This window comes from Antechinus flavipes, chromosome 2, assembly GCF_016432865.1.
Source record: "Antechinus flavipes isolate AdamAnt ecotype Samford, QLD, Australia chromosome 2, AdamAnt_v2, whole genome shotgun sequence".
Classification (NCBI taxonomy): domain Eukaryota; kingdom Metazoa; phylum Chordata; class Mammalia; order Dasyuromorphia; family Dasyuridae; genus Antechinus; species Antechinus flavipes.
This window is the reverse complement of record NC_067399.1, coordinates 363,024,834-363,043,579: the sequence shown is the minus strand read 5'-3', so window position 1 is coordinate 363,043,579 and position 18,746 is coordinate 363,024,834. Positions and strand designations below refer to the sequence as shown.

Here is an 18,746-nt window from a genome sequence, read left to right as displayed (position 1 = left end):
ATAAGCTGGAAAAGAAAAAAAGCAAACCATTCCAGTACAAGAAAATCCCAAAGGTCATGAAGAGTCAGATACATTAAAACTTAACAAAAATTACTTAAGAGATAATATGATACAGTGAAAAGTGCAGGAATTAAACTAAGAGAAGATTGAAATCCTGACTTCCACTTCCTGGCTGTCAACAGGGATATGTAACTTCACTTTAAAAACAACAGTTGTATTGAAAGGAAACTCTAAAAGGAGAAAGTAAAGCGGATCGAGGGCACTATTAAGCATCAGAGAACACTTGTGTAATGCACTGAGAGGGAATATTGTGTCTTGCTACTAGGCCATTTGGACAAGAACACAGAATTTATAAAAATCGTAAGGAATGGACTGAGAAGACAGGAAGGAGCTATATTGTGGGCACATTTAAATAACAGGCTGAGGATCTATCCTAGAAGCAAATTGGGAACTACTGAATTTCTAGGTATGTAACATGATCAGATCTATTAAGGATAATGGTTCCAACATAATATCAGCGTATAATGTGTTTCCAAATATGCAAAGTGTTTTTGCATGTTTTCTCATTTGATCTCCATAATACTAGGAAGTATGAATTACAAATATTATCCCAATATTACAGTCAAAGAAACTGAGGCTAATTGGTATAAAATGATCACATGATTAGTAAATGTCATAGCTGAGAGTTCATGTTTTACATCTCATAGAATAAACATTAGACATCTGGCACAACACTCACAATAGACCTATCTGGGAAGATTTGACAATATATGAATGGTACTAAACATTTAAACGAAGTATGGAATGCTCACATCACAGAAGACTGTGCATTCTGCAAAACAGAATTGTTAATAGTACAAAGAAGATAAGAAAATCTAGAAATCTCCGTCTCAAATGTGCAAACACTATTTGTGTCCAATCAGTAAAAGAGCCTTCTGAGATCTTACTGATCATTCATAGCTGAACATATTGTATCTTGTTCAAAACAGGGGAGCAAAGTATGGAGTTTGCATTTTTAAACATGAAAAACTATTTTAAAATGAAAATTCCACTCTTAACTTGTAAGCCATATAAAAATAGGCAGCTCACCGCTGGCCCAGAATAGATTGATGGTTCCAGTCATGGAAGATTTTCAAGTTCCCTTAATATACTCTAGCAATTAAGTACTCCATATTCCTCTTCACTGGATATTCAGAAATCAATAGTATATTCTGGGGTTGGAACAAAGAAATCTTTCTAATTTCCCTGAGAAAAAAACAGCTCAGAGGATGAAACCAAACCCTATATTTCATCTAACCCCTGAGTAACTGGATGTTTTCATAAGGTAATATAAATGCTGATTGACATCAGGGTTTGGAAAAAATCCTGAGAATATAAAGTAGCCTTGTTAAAGGTTCCATAGTCCTAATACCAGAAGGGAATACAGAAATAGTTTCTCCTTCTGATTAAGTATATATATTATCTATTTCCTATTTATGTCATTACAATATAATATAAGCTCCTTGAAGGCAGGGATTGTTTTATTATCTTATAACTTGGCACAGTGCTTTGGATACAAAAGACATTTAAATGCTTGAGTTCCAAACATGAGAAAATATCCAGAAAATGTTAAATAACTTGCCCAAATTTATATAGGTAATAATTAGAAGAAACAGGATTTTAACCAAAGTCCAAGGTCAGTAACCTTTCAAATATACCAAGCTATATTCAAGAATACACTCAGTTAAAATCTACTATGTGTAAGGTGTTATATTAACACCCAGGTATACAAAGCTAAAATCAGAATCGTTTTAATAAACAAATCAAATAATTTACAAAGACTTTTCATGTTTATTATTTCATTTGATCCTAACAAACAGCATGATGAAACCTAACAAACCCTCATTTCAAAATCTCTTAAATGCAGCCATGATGTAAAAAAAAAGAAAAAAATCACAAGCCAGATTTGTACCTACATAAACAGAGACATAGACAAATTACAACAAATACTGATATATGTACTTTTTGATACTTGAGGCCAAGACATGCAGTAGAACCAAAGGAAAAGCAGTGCTCTTTTTGTCTGAAACCCATTTCAAACACATGTTTTTGAGCTTTCTTTTTATATGATCTAAATAAGATATACTTATAGAAAAAGGTCAAAAGTATTCAACATATTTCTAAACCCATGAACCTTTTTATTTTGGCTATGATATGTTAAATAAATTAATAAATACAAGAGAGACAGAGGTTTCAATATTTTATTCAAGTTGTATTTTTAAGTGGTGGTAAGTACAGCATTTGGAGGGGAAGGTGTCTAATTCCACACAATATGGAAGACTCTAAAATGTATCCATTAATTGCTTTAAAAAAAATTAGTGTGAGAATACAACAGAAGTCCAATTTTGATTCCAAGTGATGTCACTATGTGAGCACAGTTATACAGACTCTTCCCTGCTTATAGTTCTGTGTCCTAGTAGCCTCTTTGTGTAGAACTCAGCCAAAGTGAATGGAACCACAATGAGACTGGGAATTAAGTACTACATTACTGGCTTAATCACATCAAACTGGCTCCACAACAAAATGGTACAAAGTAGACACCTAAAGGACTATGCAGACAACTTTTGGCAGAAGTAACTAATCAAGACTGGAACAATTCATGAGAATGTGACTTTAAAAAAAAAAGAGTCCACATTTCATACTAGTTTTCACTCCATTAAGGAATGAGCCTCTTTCTATCCATTTAGGATAGATATGTAACCAAGTTGACTGCAATGGACCATGAATTCTCAGGAAGTCAAGATTTCATTCATTTAATCAGTCCACATTTACTAAATGCCTACATGTCATTGCCTTCCACTAGCAGCTATCTCTAGATAAAAAAAAAAAAAAAAGGTGGCTCAATGCACCCTTTCAATCCTTAGAGAATTTTGAAAGCTGTTGTGGGAATCATCACATATCCCCTCAAAAGCCTGGAGCTGAAAGGACCTTTTTTCTGAGTCGGGTTTCTTCTGTATCTCTGAAAGGATAACACTTTAAAGCTGCGTCATCTTTAACCTGGAGGTCTAACATGATTTGATACATAGCAATACTTGCGTCCCAGACATACAACATGAAAAGGTACACTAATTTCTGAAGGTAGCTATCCTGCAAAATATTTTAAAATTAAGTGATTGTACAACTTCTTTTATGCTTGAAATTCCAGTCCTAGACCAAGCTTGTGGCCACCAGCATTGACATTCTTGCCATCCAGCAAAGCTGATAATGTCAGTTTGATACCTACAATGCAAACAATTGGGATAAGAAGATTTCATAAATGAAATATTAAATTATTTTACAAAAATCATAAGATTCAGAACCTCCTAATAGAACCTATAGGTTCTTTGAGGGCAGAGACAGTATCTTTATCTTTTAGGAGGAATCCCAAATAATATCCCAACCAAGTTACACAAATATTTTCTTGTTGACATGTGTATACAACTATGTAATCAAGTGAGGAAGAAAAAACTAAGAATTTATTTAAAACTTATGATAGGCAATTTCATTGCCATAAGGCAGCAGTTCTTAAAGTGTGGTCCTATACTCATAGGGATCACCAAAACTCAGGAATTCTAACTAACATATCATTTGTCCATTAAAATGCCCCTCCTTTTTCCAACTATATCTCTGCATGAGAAGATTTTCTTTATATGGTTTTATCAAAACGAAATATCACAAGAGATTGAATAGAGAAAAAAATTAAAAGAATTTAGCTATTTTCTACTAAATAAAAATGTGTAAAATAATGACTTAATTTTTTTGTTTTAAAAAGGAATTGATTTTACACAAAAATTGTTATTTACATTAACATGTAATATATTATTTTTAATCAACATTTAAGAAACATCCATTTTTATTTCTGATATGGTTTTATCAGCAGATAAAACCCATATAAACAAAAATTCTTCAGGATTCTAAATTTTGAGAGTGAAAAGAGATTTCAAGAACTAAAATTTTGAGAACTCCTTAACATAGAAAACTATAAAAATTCCCTCTATCAGAGCAGGTCAGTACCCACTCAGGAATCTTAAGTCTTAGACAGTTGCCTACAAACAATGAAAGGTTAATTATGTGCCTATGACTATATCAGAGATAAGACTTGAATCTAAGTTTTCATCTGGTTTCAAGGCCAGGTTATATTGATTAAACCAGTAATATCAAAGAAAAACAAACTGCTGGCTACACACTAATTTAGAAAATCACAAATTAATGTTATCTGTATTGTACTGTATTTATTTATTTTGTCAAACATTTCTCAGTTATCTTTTAATCTAGTTTTAGTTGTACTAGAGTGTTGTTGGTCAAAGCTAATAATATTCAAATTGAAGAATGATCTCACTGATGTGGGGCATCCCTGTACAATCCAGACCACATCTTTTTGAAATCTGCACATCTTGAGCAATTCTTGTCAAGAGTCTATGTTAAGTTCAGCATAATTAACTCACATTTGCCTGATATTTTACTATTTATTTGTCACTTAAACCTTCAAGCAGTTCTTTCTCCTCTGAGCTTATTCTCCCAGAATTCCCACTGGAATTTATCTTGCCTGGAACAATTAAGTGCACCAGAGTCCATTATTCCTTTCCCCCTCCTCCTCCCCCCATGATCTATGTCCCAGAAATACATTTTAAGCAATGAGTATGAAGTATCCTGTAACAACCAATTTCATGTTTTTCCCTACTTATTATTCCCCAATATATCTGGCATACTAAAACTCATTACCAAGTCTTTGGATTTACCCTGATTGATTACATTTTTAGACTCAGCAGATGTTGGCTCTAGTCTTGTTGCCTTTTACTTATTGTGAGATTTTGAGCCCTCACCACTTCTGAGCCTGAACTTCCTCATCTTCAAAAATGAAAGGGTTAGACTAAATAATCTCCAAGGTCTTTTCCAAGTTTGAATATATTGCATAAATTTAGCATAAGAAGCAGAAATCGATCACTTCTAACACTGATCAATTCCTTGAAAGAATTTTAAATGCTTCCTAAATCCAAATGGCTCAGCATTTAGATGATCAAAAGATTTAAGATTTGTACATAGATCAAAGGAAGTGAGTAAGGCTATCTTTTCCATTTCTGTTCTATAATAATGGGGATTACTTTTAGGCTAGTGGTGAGAATCAGAATTTGAAAGCTAGAAAACACAAACTGAAGAGTTGAAAAGGGACCTTGGAGGTCAAATGATACAACCTGAATTTACAATGAGGGCTACACTCTCTGAAGCCCTGAAGGGGTAAATCACAAAAGTAATGAGTATCAGAGCCAAAATTCAAACACAATTTTCTGCTTCCAAATTCAGTGCCTTTTCAATTGCCCTATTCTGCCTCTCGAATGACATCATTTAACTTGATTATTCTACCAATGGTGAAAATGAGAACCAAAATTGGGAAACAATTTGGCTTTAAGTTTCCCCATGAGTCAAGGGCACAGCCAGGACTAGAGCCTTGTTTTCTTAACTCTTAGCTTAAGGGTCTTTCAAATCCCACAAGCAACAATGTGCAACACAAAATATTCTATAATTTTACTGATGAGATAAAAAGTGGATTTTATCCACAAATATTTCTTACCTGGCTTTAGAGTCTGGGTGTAACCTAAGCCTATCAGGCTAGAGTTGTTCACTTTAGCCTATTTAGAGGAAAAAGAAAAGGGTTAAAAGTGTTATAAATAAAGTGAACTAAAATTCTTTAATCATCTTGTAATCACAAAACTCTGGGATTCAGCATAGAATTACTTCCTATGTTTACATAGAACACAAATAATACAGAGTTCATGGAAACTTGAAGTGAATTCTTAAGAGAGTGAATGCAAAATGTGTGCAAATGTTATGCTTAAATTGATATAACAATCCTTGAAGATCCTATTTCCAAGGAAGAAGTCATGAATTTCTTATTCTTAGAAATATAACTTCTGATAATCACCCCATGAAGGATTAACTGTGTTTAAATTACTGTGGCCATTTTAAAAAGTGCAATTCCTTGTCAAAAATTTCTAAGTAGACATAACTTCAAATGGCCCAGGGAAATGATAATTACTATCCATTCATTCCAAACTTGGTGAAGTATAAAGAATTGATTGGAGGGCATAAGTAGAAGGCTGAAAGAAGGTGGGAAAAGGTATAGAAAGCACAATGGCATTTGCTCTCCTTCTCTTTTTTCCTCACCTCCTGCCACCTTGAGGATATATGACTGGAGTCATCTCTACTCACACCAGAGAAGAGACTCACAAAGGACGGGAACTGTTAACACAGTACATAATGGCATCATGAGACATTTCACTAAAAGTGATAAATGGGCAACTATAAGGCTATCCACTAGAAGGAGAGAGTTTTTTAAATAGTTAATGAGTGCTGTCCACTTTGTTGGTTGATTTTGCTTAATTCTTTTCTTTTGTTACTCGGAAAGGTTCATAGGAAATAGAGAAGTTAATCAAAGAATGTGATCCAAAAACCAAAAATAATGAAATTTCTTATTCTAAAAATAAAAATAAAATAAATAAATAAATGAATGAATGAATAAAAGTATTTACATATAAAACCCAATGCATGCTGCAAGCTCATTAAGAGATAAATAAAGAACAAGTTATTGAAATCAAAGCTCTGTTCCTGGAGCGCACAATAACTAAATTTAAAAACAGCAAAAAGTTCTACATTTCTTTTCAAGCTTGTGAAGACACATGTACTCACAGAGAAAGAGGCATCAGGGTCAATCTGATATTTGGCTGCTATTCCAAAACGAGTGTTGCTATTTCCAGCTGTCCAGGCTAGGTTGACAGCAGTTTCCAACTTCTTGTTCACCTTCTGATAAATAGAGCCCCCAAATTCTGTGCCATCATTTCTATAATTGAACACAGAAAATAAATAGTAAAATGGCACTGGAAGACAAATTTACAAAATGGAGAAGGCACTTTATAAATACATATGGAATTGTACTGAATTTAATTTACAAAAAAACTTTCAAATAACATAGTCTTGATCATACTTTACTAAGAAGGTATGAAATGATATCCTGCCAAAAACTGGACAGAAACATGAGTAAAGGAGGATCAGCGGTAAGAGAAATATTTCAGCCACTTGAAGACTGCTAAATGATAGCTGAAATTTCTATAATGAAGCCAAATAGCCAAATAAAACAAAACTACTGTCTAAAATGGTAAATCCTATGAGAGATAATGCAGAGACACAAGAATCCTATCTTGGCTATAGTTGACATACTAAGGTATTACCTTCAGCTACAGCGAGATTTCTGAATAGTTTTTAATGTCAGCTGCATGTCATGACCTCCAAAATGGACAGCTGCAATATGTTCTGAAGGGTGGCAATGAAATTTATCCGAAGCTGCCACTGATGTAGTAGCACTGTCGGAAGAATCTAATTCTTACTCTAAGCTAGTCAACACTTAAGCACATTGAAAACTAAAGGTTGTAAATATCCAAACAGGATTTTCCATTTAAATAAGCTCCCAGTTTTGAGACTCCTGTATTTCAGGAATTTTTTGAACTATACTATTTTTCTGCTCTGTAAAACTCAAATGAAACTGGCTGCTGTTTTTAAAAGCCCTCCATAGCCTGGTTCAACCTGTTATCACCTACTGCTTTCAGAACATCCCTCAAAAGTCTCTCTTCATTTTTGTCACACATATCGTATATTCACATTTATTCTTTTTATTCACGTTGCTAAAAAAACCACATACAAAACCTGCCTCACCCCCCCCTTCCCTCATCTAATTTATAAATATTGTTCTATAAATTTCCAAAATTTCAAGAAGTTCATATTTCTAAACCCCTACTGCATTTCTAATTTGTTCTATGACTCATTGCTATTGTTCTTCCTATAAAAACATAGCCTCTAAAAGGAGTGATGGAGGATGGCTCATCCTCCATACTTCCAAGTGTTCTTAGCACAAGATTAAGCTTACAGCAGAGGACCAAAAATTTGGTACTGGAAGGGATCTTCCAGCTCAGCTGTATGCCCACTTACAGGTCACCCAACATTTACATTTTAAAGAAAACTAAGATGTTAAGTGATTGGCCAAAATCACACAACAGGTAGTAAAGTGTGCCACAGAGATCAAACCTAGGTCCCCTGACTCTAAATCATTCTTTTCATTGCTGCCAACTGGGGCTCTCAAGAGCCAGTTACCTTCCTGGTAAATTATCTAGCATTAGGCTTGTCCACATCTCACAGCCTGAAAAATTTGGGTTACCTCATCACCTTATTGATTTTTATGAAAGTAGAAGGAATTTCAGAGGAAATGGAGAGCTACCTGCTTTGAAAATCAAAGTGATTATTTCATTTCTCTTTCTAAGACACCCAATAGATAAGAAAAAACAGGGGGGGACCCTTCAAAGATAAAAAGAAAATACCCCCACAACCAAACCCTCAATGAATTTCTCAATGTGGGTCTTCTCTTTATCTTTTTTATTCTTAGTGTCAACAAGACAGTCCTTCACAGGTACCTGGTGAGCTCCAATAGCTTCATCAATGTACTTTTCATTGACAGTGTAATCCATTCTGGAAGATAAAGTATCACTGGGGATACTGTCAAAGGTCTGAGCTGGAGGGGCTCAAAATCCATTTAGTCTGGTTGGACTTGACCTCATTTTGTAAAAACAGAAATTGAGGCACAGTTAATGCTCAATAAATGCTTATTGGTTGATTTATTTCTCTCTTTCTCTACCAAAATATGAATTATTGGGCAGCTAGGTGGCACAGTAGATAGAGCACCAGTCCTGAAGTCAGGAGGACCTAAATTCAAATCTAATTCTGGACACTTAACACTTCCTAGCTGTGTGACCTTGGGCAAATCCCTTAACCCCAATTACCTTAACTTAACCCAATAACCTTAATTAACAAAAAATAAATAAATAAAAAGAACTGCTCCCCTAAACTGGCTGTTAAATACTTCCATAAATTTAATTAGAAAGAAACATCCCCCTGTTCCAATTCATCATTCTGACACTCTTCAAAAAAGATTAGATCTAGCTACAAGTTTAGGCTGACCTGCTGTCTAACCCATATTTGTCATCAGGAAGATCCAGGTTCAATCCCACTTTTAAAATTATGTGACTCTGACCAACCACAACTTCTACAAATTTCAGTTTCCTCAGTTATATTATGATGCTAATAACATCTGCAGTAACTATTTTAGGAAATTGTGATAATCAAAGAAGACAAATTAGAGAGCTTTGCAAACATTAAAATGCTATGCAAATATCAATTATTATTAAAAATTTATACCTTTCCTACAAAATCCTAGCTGCAATCTCAAAAATTAAAAGTCCTCTATCAGTAAATGTCAAATCATCAATATGGCTGAAAGAAATTACATTTAGAATTCTAGTCTATGAAATTTGGTAAAACTGATATTTTGTCAGAGACAAAAACTGGATTCACTGAATTAGAAGCTAATTTACAACTTCTAAGAATTTACATGTTCCCAGGCATTTTTTTACTTGAAAACTACTGACAGACAAATCCGGAGCTACTATATTTGGAGACAATTGGGTAGGAGAAAATAGCAGGAGAAACCACTAATTGATGCATCTTTTTGAGGACAAATGGGAAATAAGATTTTCTATAGCACATCTGGAAGAGTCTCATCATATGTCACTGGAGAGTTAAAATATTTCTCAAAGTCTGCTTCCAAATTTGTATTTTTGGTTTTTAAAAATCTCAAAAAGAATTGGAAAAATCCTCCAAACTAAATATGAAGAGAGGTACCTATGGGTCTGAAACATATAAGCAAATAGATAGTCTCCAACTATAATAAAAAGCCTAACTTCTGGTGACTTCTACTGGAAAGAACAGTTTGTGTTTACCTCATGTTATTTTATCACCATAACTACCTTTGGTCAATTGAACTTCTGTAACAAGTTTCTCTGACACTTCATTCTTCCCTACATCAATTCCTTACAAGGATAATTTCTATAATTTAGATACTCTTTCTAATTTAAAATCTCTCTGGTGCTTTTGCAACCAATCTGTATTTATAAAGTAATATATTTGTTGTTCTTAGTTCATAAAAAAAAGTGCCCCCTAGAAATTTTATTTTATTTACTTAAACACACACACACACACACACACACACACACACACACACACACACACACACTAATTGTGAGACAAAAATGCAAATCTTTTGCCTGTGTTAAATGAGTCCTTCATTCTTCATTATTTCCAATACTCAGGTACCTTCTCTGCTACAAGTACCAGTGATGGGAAAGAAAGAGAGAAAGGACAGGACCAAAACTTCCTGTCTTTTCTGACTTACACATTGGTGTGCAGCTGGAATTCATCAGTCTTGTAGCCAACAGCAAAGTTGCTCTGAGTCACCCGAGATTTAGAAGTTTCAAAATTCATCTGGTACCCTGCCAACCAGCCTTCATAGCCAAGTACCACAGCTCCTCGTATTGACGGTCCAGAAATATCAAAATCCATGTCACAGCCAAGATTGATATGTTCCCGCTTATATCCTGACTTAATCTTAGCACTTTTTTTCCTGAAGAGAAAGAAAATATGGTCATTATCTTCAGTATCACCAGTTACACCAAATAAACAGATTTCAGTGGATATATTATTATACGAAGTCCAATAATAACTAAGCTTTAGCATTAGAGGAAAAAGTAACAGCGGAGTATAACCGATCCAGAAAAACATGGGTTCCAATCCAACCTCCACTACTCAACTATTATTAATAACTACTGCTCAGGATTATTAGAAGGATAGTTAGTCATAGAGGTAGCTGGATAGCTCAGTGAATAGAAAGCTGAACCTGAGGTCAAGTAGATCTGACTTCAAATGCAGCCTCAGACATCAGCTGTGCAACTCTGAGTAGGTAACTATTTAACGTGATCCACAGGAGAAGGAAACAGCAAATTACTCTAATATCTTTGCCAAATGAAAATAATTAATTTGAATAATGAACCATTTGATTATTAATAATTTGTAATATTTCCTTCTGTCAAAAAGCTAGTTTAAAGAGAAGCCCCTTTCAGAAGAAAGAATGTCCCAAGCATTTCAGATCCACAGATCCTCTTACCACCCCTGGGCTGGGTCCTACCCAAGTGGGAATCTGGTTTCTTTCTTCAGCATAAACAAGATCCAGTTTGAGTTAGCTCCTTCTCTAATGGGAAAGAGCTTCTGTCCTTGTTCCCCTTCATTAATTGGGGGCAACCCAGCTCATGAAAGAGAAACCAAAATAGAGAGAACTTAACAAGGTGCCCAGGTTACTACTGAAGGGGGCTCATACTTCATAACCAGGCTGACCTCTATAAAGAAGTGATTAGAAGGGGCTGAGGGCTCTCAGCCCACTTCCTCATTAAATGTCCAATCAGGATTGAGCTTCACTTGTCAGAGATTTCACTGTCAGAAGGAACATACCTCATTTAAAGCGTTTCAGAGTCTCCCTTGGCATTTTTGATTACCAAATTACTGACCATTAACTTGTTAATCACTGATCATAACTTGCTGAAAATTTAATAAATTTTCTTTTTATTACTTAGAATTTTTGTCTCCCAGAATTTTTATTTGCAACACAAAACCTATGAATAGCACTGCATGGCACAGTCTGTCATAACTGAACAATTGTAAGTCTTAAAGTATTACATAAATGACTTCAGTTCCTTTTCATCTCTAAAACAGGGTTAATATTACCTTGTAGTTTGTAGTAACAACTTCATGGGACTGGGGTTGTGTGGCTTAAACGAAATGACACATGAAAAGTGTGCCAAAACACAATAAAGTTATCATATGTTATTCACAAAGAATATATGTCAAGATGGTCCTTAAGATAATATCAATTAAAATGTGTATATTAAGCAGTCAGCAACCTTTAAGGTGGCTGAAATCTGCCAATGGCTCAATCTCACTGAGGAGGATCATTCTCCTAACTTGTGAAAATGGATGCATCTTAATGATGTAAATTTATCTGATAACCAGAAGAAATCAACAGACAAAAGCATTGATACAATAGCATAATAACAACACTGTCTCCAACAATAATGTAACACTTACTACAATTCCCTGCACCTTATAGGGATTTTCTAACATGTTCATACTACGTACTCAACCTATTATGTAAGCTATTGTTAAATAGTAACTAACATAGGCACTTTGCACTTGTATTTACTCTGCTTGATCTAATGTGGGTCTGGGAAACTATATTTGGAGACAATTTATCATTGTCTTCAACAATCTTGACAAAATATTCTCTTCCCAGACTGAAAATTCCCAGTTCCTTCAGCTAAGGAAATGGAGGTTCTAGAGAGACATAAGTTGCCCGTGATAGTGCAAGTATTATCATCAATTTATAAATTTATAGTCCTGTTGTTTTGTCTTGCAAAGTAATTTTTGAGTTACTTAATTCTTTGGAATTAACAAAGTATACAGTACGTGTCTTCATTTAATACACAGATGTTTAGATGTCAAGTTCATACAGATTTAGCTTACAGAGATCAAACATTATTCAGTGATAAAATTAGTAATTTTCACAGATTATACTCCACACACGTGCATGTGCGCATAGAGCTATAACATTAAAACAATTTATTATATATACCATTTCTTATATTGCACAAGAGAAGAATTGAATACAAAACTGATCAATACATTGAAAGCCATTCAGAACAGAATCCTATACCTACCTTCTCCCCTAGTGTCTGCTCTTCTTCAGACATTATCACAAAATAACCTTGTTACCCAATTAAATTAACTTAATTCTTACCCAGTGTTAGGTGAGAAGGACGAATCAAAGGTTAGCTTCAGTCCTCGTGCAAGCTAAACAGAAAAGAAATTGACAAGTTGCATTTGTAGTTGCAAGGAAAGCCATGATACACAAAATGATAAAATGATGCCTCTTCAGGCATATAGTTACCTGATCCTCAACAGTAATTTCAGTACCCAATGTATTGTCTGTATTCCATTTTTCTATGAATGTCAAGCCATATTCAGACCATTTGTATTTTGTTTCCAAACTGCCTGAAACTTTGCTGGTCTCAGTGTTTGCTGAACCTGAACTTGTAAATTCCTTTAGAAAAGAAAAGAACATCAGTTGAGATGGAGAAAGAAGTACAAAATGATACGCAAATGATAAAATGGAGAATAATGACTATTACCAAAAATGTTCAATACCTGGTGTTATACATTAAATATCTGAAAGACTTCATGGTGTAGTTGAAAGAATACTAGATTCTAAGAGAATGAAGTCAAGTCTTGGATTGATCTAATACTAGATTCTAAGAGAATGAAGTCAAGTCTTGGATTGATCTAATACTAATTGTGTGACTTCTAGCAAGTTACTTGACTTCTCAATGTTCAGTTTTCTCCCCTGTAGAATAGATGTTTTAACTAATGTTCTCCACAAATCAAAACATAAGCAGCTACTGTTATTATTTGTAAACTTGTTAGCTCTGTTCAAACAATGTTTTCATAAAATGGATCTTTATTAAGGGAACTCACAATTCTAAGTAATTACACAGAGAGTTTCCAAAGCAAAGAATCACCTCCCTCTAATTTATTTGTTTTTTAACTTCCAATTTTCATAAGGAAAAAGTTGAAACAAATATTTATTAAGCATTCAGAATATATTAAAACATTGTGCTTACCTACTTAAACTGCCTCCTTATTTTAGTCAGACCTGGCATGAAACAAGGTCCTGCTTTGTGTAATCTGCCTAAAACTGGCTTTGAGAAGGAGGCTTCAACTGAAGTTTGTTCTCTTAGTACTACAGCTTGAAATAGTTCTATTTCAATTCTGCAAATTACAAGAATCAGACTTAGATCAAAAGGGGACCATACAGGTCATCTAGACCAATTCCTTTTCACAGATGAGATGAAAGATTAAGTAGCTTCCTACGGGAAAACAGGATTCAAACCTGGGTCCTTACTTTACCATGCTGATTCCTACATTAAAAAAGTAGCGATTTCTATTAATAGATTCATTAAGACTTATACAATTTCAATTACCACACATTAAATTTTTTTAAAAATAAAATTCCTTGTTAGAATGTGGATAACCTGTTTTCTCATCAAGGACAGAGTAAACTCATCCATGCCCTCTCAATTTCAGAATTCTTTTCTATACCCTGCCATAAATCCTTCACAGAAAAGTCTGTCCATCATAACAGCAACCTTTCTCCTGCTCTCCAGGCCCTACATGGATACTAATTTAATAAGCGGGATATGCATTGGATATCCCTTACATCTCTTGGAAAGAAATGAAAAGGAAATATCTAGGTTTTTGCAAACTATAAACTAGACCTTTACAGTCTCACAATTGACAAAAAGAGTCAGTTGTTAGGTTTTAGCTACATGTAAAAAAATGATAAAAAACTGCTTGAGCGACATGAAAGTAATTTAGGTTAATAACCTCCTGGTTCTCAAAAGTAAGAAGTCATATGTCTAACAAAGGAACTGTTACCATCAATCAATCAATCAACAAACATTTATTATGTCCTTAATTTGTATCAGAGTGCTAAACACTGGGAATACAAAAAAAATATAGCAAAAATACTGTCTCTGCCACAGTATAGATCAAAGATGGGGCTCCATGTTAGAATATGTAAAAAAACTCATTTTTATAATTTAAAAAAGATAATAAAAAGAAGCTACCACTTTTCTGGCTAAATATTTATTAGCATCTTATATAAAACATGCCGATTAATACAGACCACAGTTGAAGATTCTTTCATCACAAGGAGCACATGATATACAGGAAATGAAGCAGTAGTTATGACAAAAATAATTTTACTTGGTTTTGGAATGTATGATATGGGATATTAAGTTTGGTTTTTTGCTTAATTTTTTTTGGGGGGGAAGGCATTTTGTTTTGGTGTTTTTACATGGTTTAAAACATCTGAATTGTAAACTAATTGCATCAATGCTTTCATATTCCCTGGGCAAATATCAATCAATGAGGAGAAAAGGAGACTAAAAATATGGTAAAGAAGCTGGGGAAGTCAGCCTAACATAGACATTTTCCTGTAAATAACTCAAAAATTAGATGAAACTTTTTTTTTGCTTTTCTTTTGTAATATGGCTAACATGGTAATGCTTTGCATGACTTCACATATGTAATGTGTATCATATGCATGCCTTCTCAAAGACTGAGAGAGGAAAATTTGAAACTAATTTTTTTTAAACAAATGTTAAAAATAAAAGTAGATGAGAATTGATTCTTTTAGTACCTGTCCTCTCTCCTCCCCACTATTTCATGCAAAGTAATCAAGAATTTCTAAAATGTTATTTCTAACAGCCTATAACAAAAGTGTTGTTTGGCAAAAAATTCCAAAAATGAAATCACCACATCTAATTCCCTACCAGACAAACCCGTGTCTCTAGGTCACTTTTAGCAAAAGAACAAAGAACAAAAAATAAACATTAGCCAACTTTCTGCTAGAGGACTAGACAATGTTCTTTCCTATGCCTGGGCTAGAGCCTCATGAGGAGTAACCTAAAAGGATGTGAAAAGAATACTTAGACAGAGCATCTGGGTTCAAAACCCTCATCCATTACTTGTTATCTTTATGAGTCTCTTTTATGGATCTTAGTTTCCTCATCTGTATAGTAGGGGCAGATTTATTGGTCTCTTGAAATTATATTGCCAAATCTAGATCAAAAAGTCTATGTTCAGGGGCAGCTAGGTGGCACAGTGAATAGAGCACCAACCAGCCCTGAAGTCAGGAGGACCTGAGTTCAAATCAGATCTCAGATATTTAACACTTCCTAGCTATGTTACCCTGGGTAAGTCACTTAACCCCAATTGCTGGCGGGGAGGGAAGGGAGAAGATGGTATGTTCTATATTTTTACCTTGTATAACATATATTGGATTACTTGCAATCCAGGGGGAAGGGTTTTGCAAGGGTTAATATTGAAAAAATATCCATGCATATCTTTTGAAAATTAAAAAGTTTTAAGTAAAATATATATAATAAATTCAACATATAATTTTCAAAGTTCAAAAAAATTCTATGTTCTTATGATTATCATGGAATTTGTTGTTTTACACATGATTTTCAGAGAATGAAGGTGCTAAGACCTAGACCCCAGAGTCAGGCCTCCCTAAAAGTTTAGTATACAGAATCTAAACAACAGCAAATCTGCTAAACTGTCTACTATTTCTCCCTATCAAAGTTGTCTTCTCATGTTACAGTTGTCATTCATTATTTACATAGAAGGCAAAACTCCTCAGTGTTTGACATCTGACAATATCTCTCAGCGCTAAAGATTAAATGAATCACAGTTCTACAGTCCAATAATTCAAAAGTCTTTCCCATCTTCTTTTTAGTTCTATGTTGTTGCTGCCCCCACCTCAATAGCTGTGAATGGATGAAGGGACTAACATGATCTTGATATAGTAAATCTTCAGCTAATTTACTAAGCATTTGTGGCGATATGAAAGAGACAAAAACTGAAACTGCCCATTAGAATTACAGACCCTTTCCAAAGTGCCATTTTTGATAATAGACGGCTAGAGACTGAAAGACTTACCAGTCCATTCTCAGATTTTGTTTTCAGATCCAGTTTTATTAAGCCAAATCCTAAAGGAAAAAGAATGATATTAATAAGGAAGAAATATCTAGAAAAAACAATTATCTAAATAAGAGCCAGAAAATCTGGGTTTTTCAATGCTCTAAGCACTAAACTTCTATTGTATGATAATTATTCAGGCCATCTCAGCTAATGGATTGTTAAGAGAGAGTAATAGCCTAGGGAGGTTCCCTTGCCCCACCTCTGCTTTTCCAAGTAGGTACAGGAAGAGGATGGCACTACTGTGCAGTTATCAGTGAGCCTAGTATTCATAGGTTTAATGACTAGTTAAATTTAGAAAAAGGAAAAAAAAAAATCTCCCTCTGGCAATGTTCATATAATGTCTTCAAGGCAAAGACAGAGCTTACTTTTTTCCTCCAACAGAGTTCTGGTGGCCAGCTTCAAAAGCTTAGCCATAGATGAGGCAGAGCTATGTGAATTAAGAAAGGGTGGATATGTCAAAAACTTCCTACTTAAACAATAGGAAGAATGCTTCTCACAGGTAAATAGAACAACTTCATTTATTATCATTTATCTAATTTCAATTCTTATTTTAATATTTGATATTAATCATTACTAATATGCCCAATATTCAGGGTGTTTACACACATTATTTTCAAAACAAAGTGGTACAGGAAATAAAGAGAACATGGAGAACCAGAAAAAAAGGAGTTGCATGATGAAGATGAGCCTCTATTGAGGAATTATGGAAAGACGTAGCCAAGAAATGCTTTAGGAAAACATGGAAGGATTGCAATTTATAGCAGAACAAGAAGTTGTTTCTCAATGAAAACATGTATTTAAAGAAGCAAATTATTTTGGGTAACTTTAGAAGCTTTATAATTTTCACTCAAGAAAAAAAGTGGATTAAGATAATAATTCTTAACTCTTTGAGCAGGTGAGTGTCTTATATGCTAAAATAAATGAAAGTTTACATAATAGCTTAAGCCTCAGAAAGCCAATAACAGAAATGGCTGGGTTTCCACAGAGAACTCACCATAACCCTTAGTAAACACATCCCTGGCAGATTTTCCAAGGTCAGCATAAGTAGGTGGCACAGCCATTTTCTGCAGGAACAAAAACAACCATGAGATGAGAATGTAAATGTTTTCTAGCTGAAGATTAACCAAATGGTTAATGGAAAATATAACAAAAATTAATAAAATGTAGTGTTCTATTAAATGCTTCATACTTATATCTTTTCCAGTCCCATCATTAGCTAACTACACCAGCAAATCTTTTCTCTCTATACCATATAGGATGAAAACATAGATTTAGAGCTGGAAGAGATTTCAGGAGGCCACTGAGTACAATTCCTGCATATAAACTTGTGTGTGTGTGTGTGTGTGTGTGTGTGTGTGTGTGTGTGTATGGTATACTTGTATAAACTTTTGCTTAAGAAGAGAAGAGAAAGGCAATCAATTAATGAAGAATAAAATAATTTTCTTGCTGCAACGAGGGTCTCTCAGTTTAAGCTGAATGACATGAACTTTTATTTTTCCCTAGACAGATGGCTCTGTAACTTCTAACACCTCTCTCTTATTTAGTAGCAGGGAATAGGAGCAGGGGAGGCGGATGGTGGGAGTAATCCAGGGATAAGTGATGAAAGGATAAAGGAGCAAAGAATCTGAGAGTAATCAACAAAGCAGCAACATCCTTCACAAAACTGACACGGATATCTTCCTCTTGCTATGGCCTGAAAAATATGCTCCTTGAAGTTCCCTGATATCTAGTTACAATTAGATATTCCTAGGTATAACTTTTTCCTGCCTTTCCAAGAAGCAGTTGGTGATAAATTTGGACAAAGCACTGGCCTGGAGCCAGGAAATTCTGACTCAAATCTGGCCTCAGATACTTATTAGCTATGTGAACTTAGGCAAGTCACTTAACCTGTTTGTTTACCTTAGTTTTCTTTATTCAAAAACTGAGGAAAATAATAACAATCATCTTGCAGTACTGTTGTGAGTCCTAAACTAGATATTTATAAAAACACTTTATAAGTGTCTGACATATAGCAAGCAGGCATTATAAATGCTTATTCCCTCCTAAGTCCCACATTTGTGATGTGGGCTCTGATCCTGAAGAAGGGACCCCAAAATTCTTTCTCTTTCTCTCTGACTTTGGGAAAGAGCCATGAGCACTTGAAGCTCCTTGAAGGAGAAAATTTCCTTCAATTCTGCCTCAGGGAGAGATGGCCCCGGGGA

At 34.5% G+C, this 18,746-nt stretch overlaps 1 protein-coding gene across 3 annotated transcripts in view; it reads right to left on the bottom strand.

The window, feature by feature from the left end:
* Positions 1-2,226: 2,226 nt before the first annotated feature.
* Positions 2,227-18,746, bottom strand: part of VDAC1 (voltage dependent anion channel 1) — a 30,324-nt gene continuing 13,804 nt past the window's right edge. For all 3 annotated transcript variants that reach the window (XM_051978204.1, XM_051978205.1, XM_051978206.1), the window contains 8 exons: positions 17,540-17,609; positions 16,504-16,553; positions 12,890-13,042; positions 12,740-12,792; positions 10,289-10,516; positions 6,703-6,853; positions 5,588-5,645; positions 2,227-3,258 (listed from right to left, as the gene is read on the bottom strand). In XM_051978204.1, the coding sequence (XP_051834164.1) occupies positions 3,167-3,258; positions 5,588-5,645; positions 6,703-6,853; positions 10,289-10,516; positions 12,740-12,792; positions 12,890-13,042; positions 16,504-16,553; positions 17,540-17,606 (852 nt within the window). In that variant the 5' untranslated portion in view covers positions 17,607-17,609 and the 3' untranslated portion in view covers positions 2,227-3,166. The remainder of the gene's footprint in view (positions 3,259-5,587; positions 5,646-6,702; positions 6,854-10,288; positions 10,517-12,739; positions 12,793-12,889; positions 13,043-16,503; positions 16,554-17,539; positions 17,610-18,746) is intronic.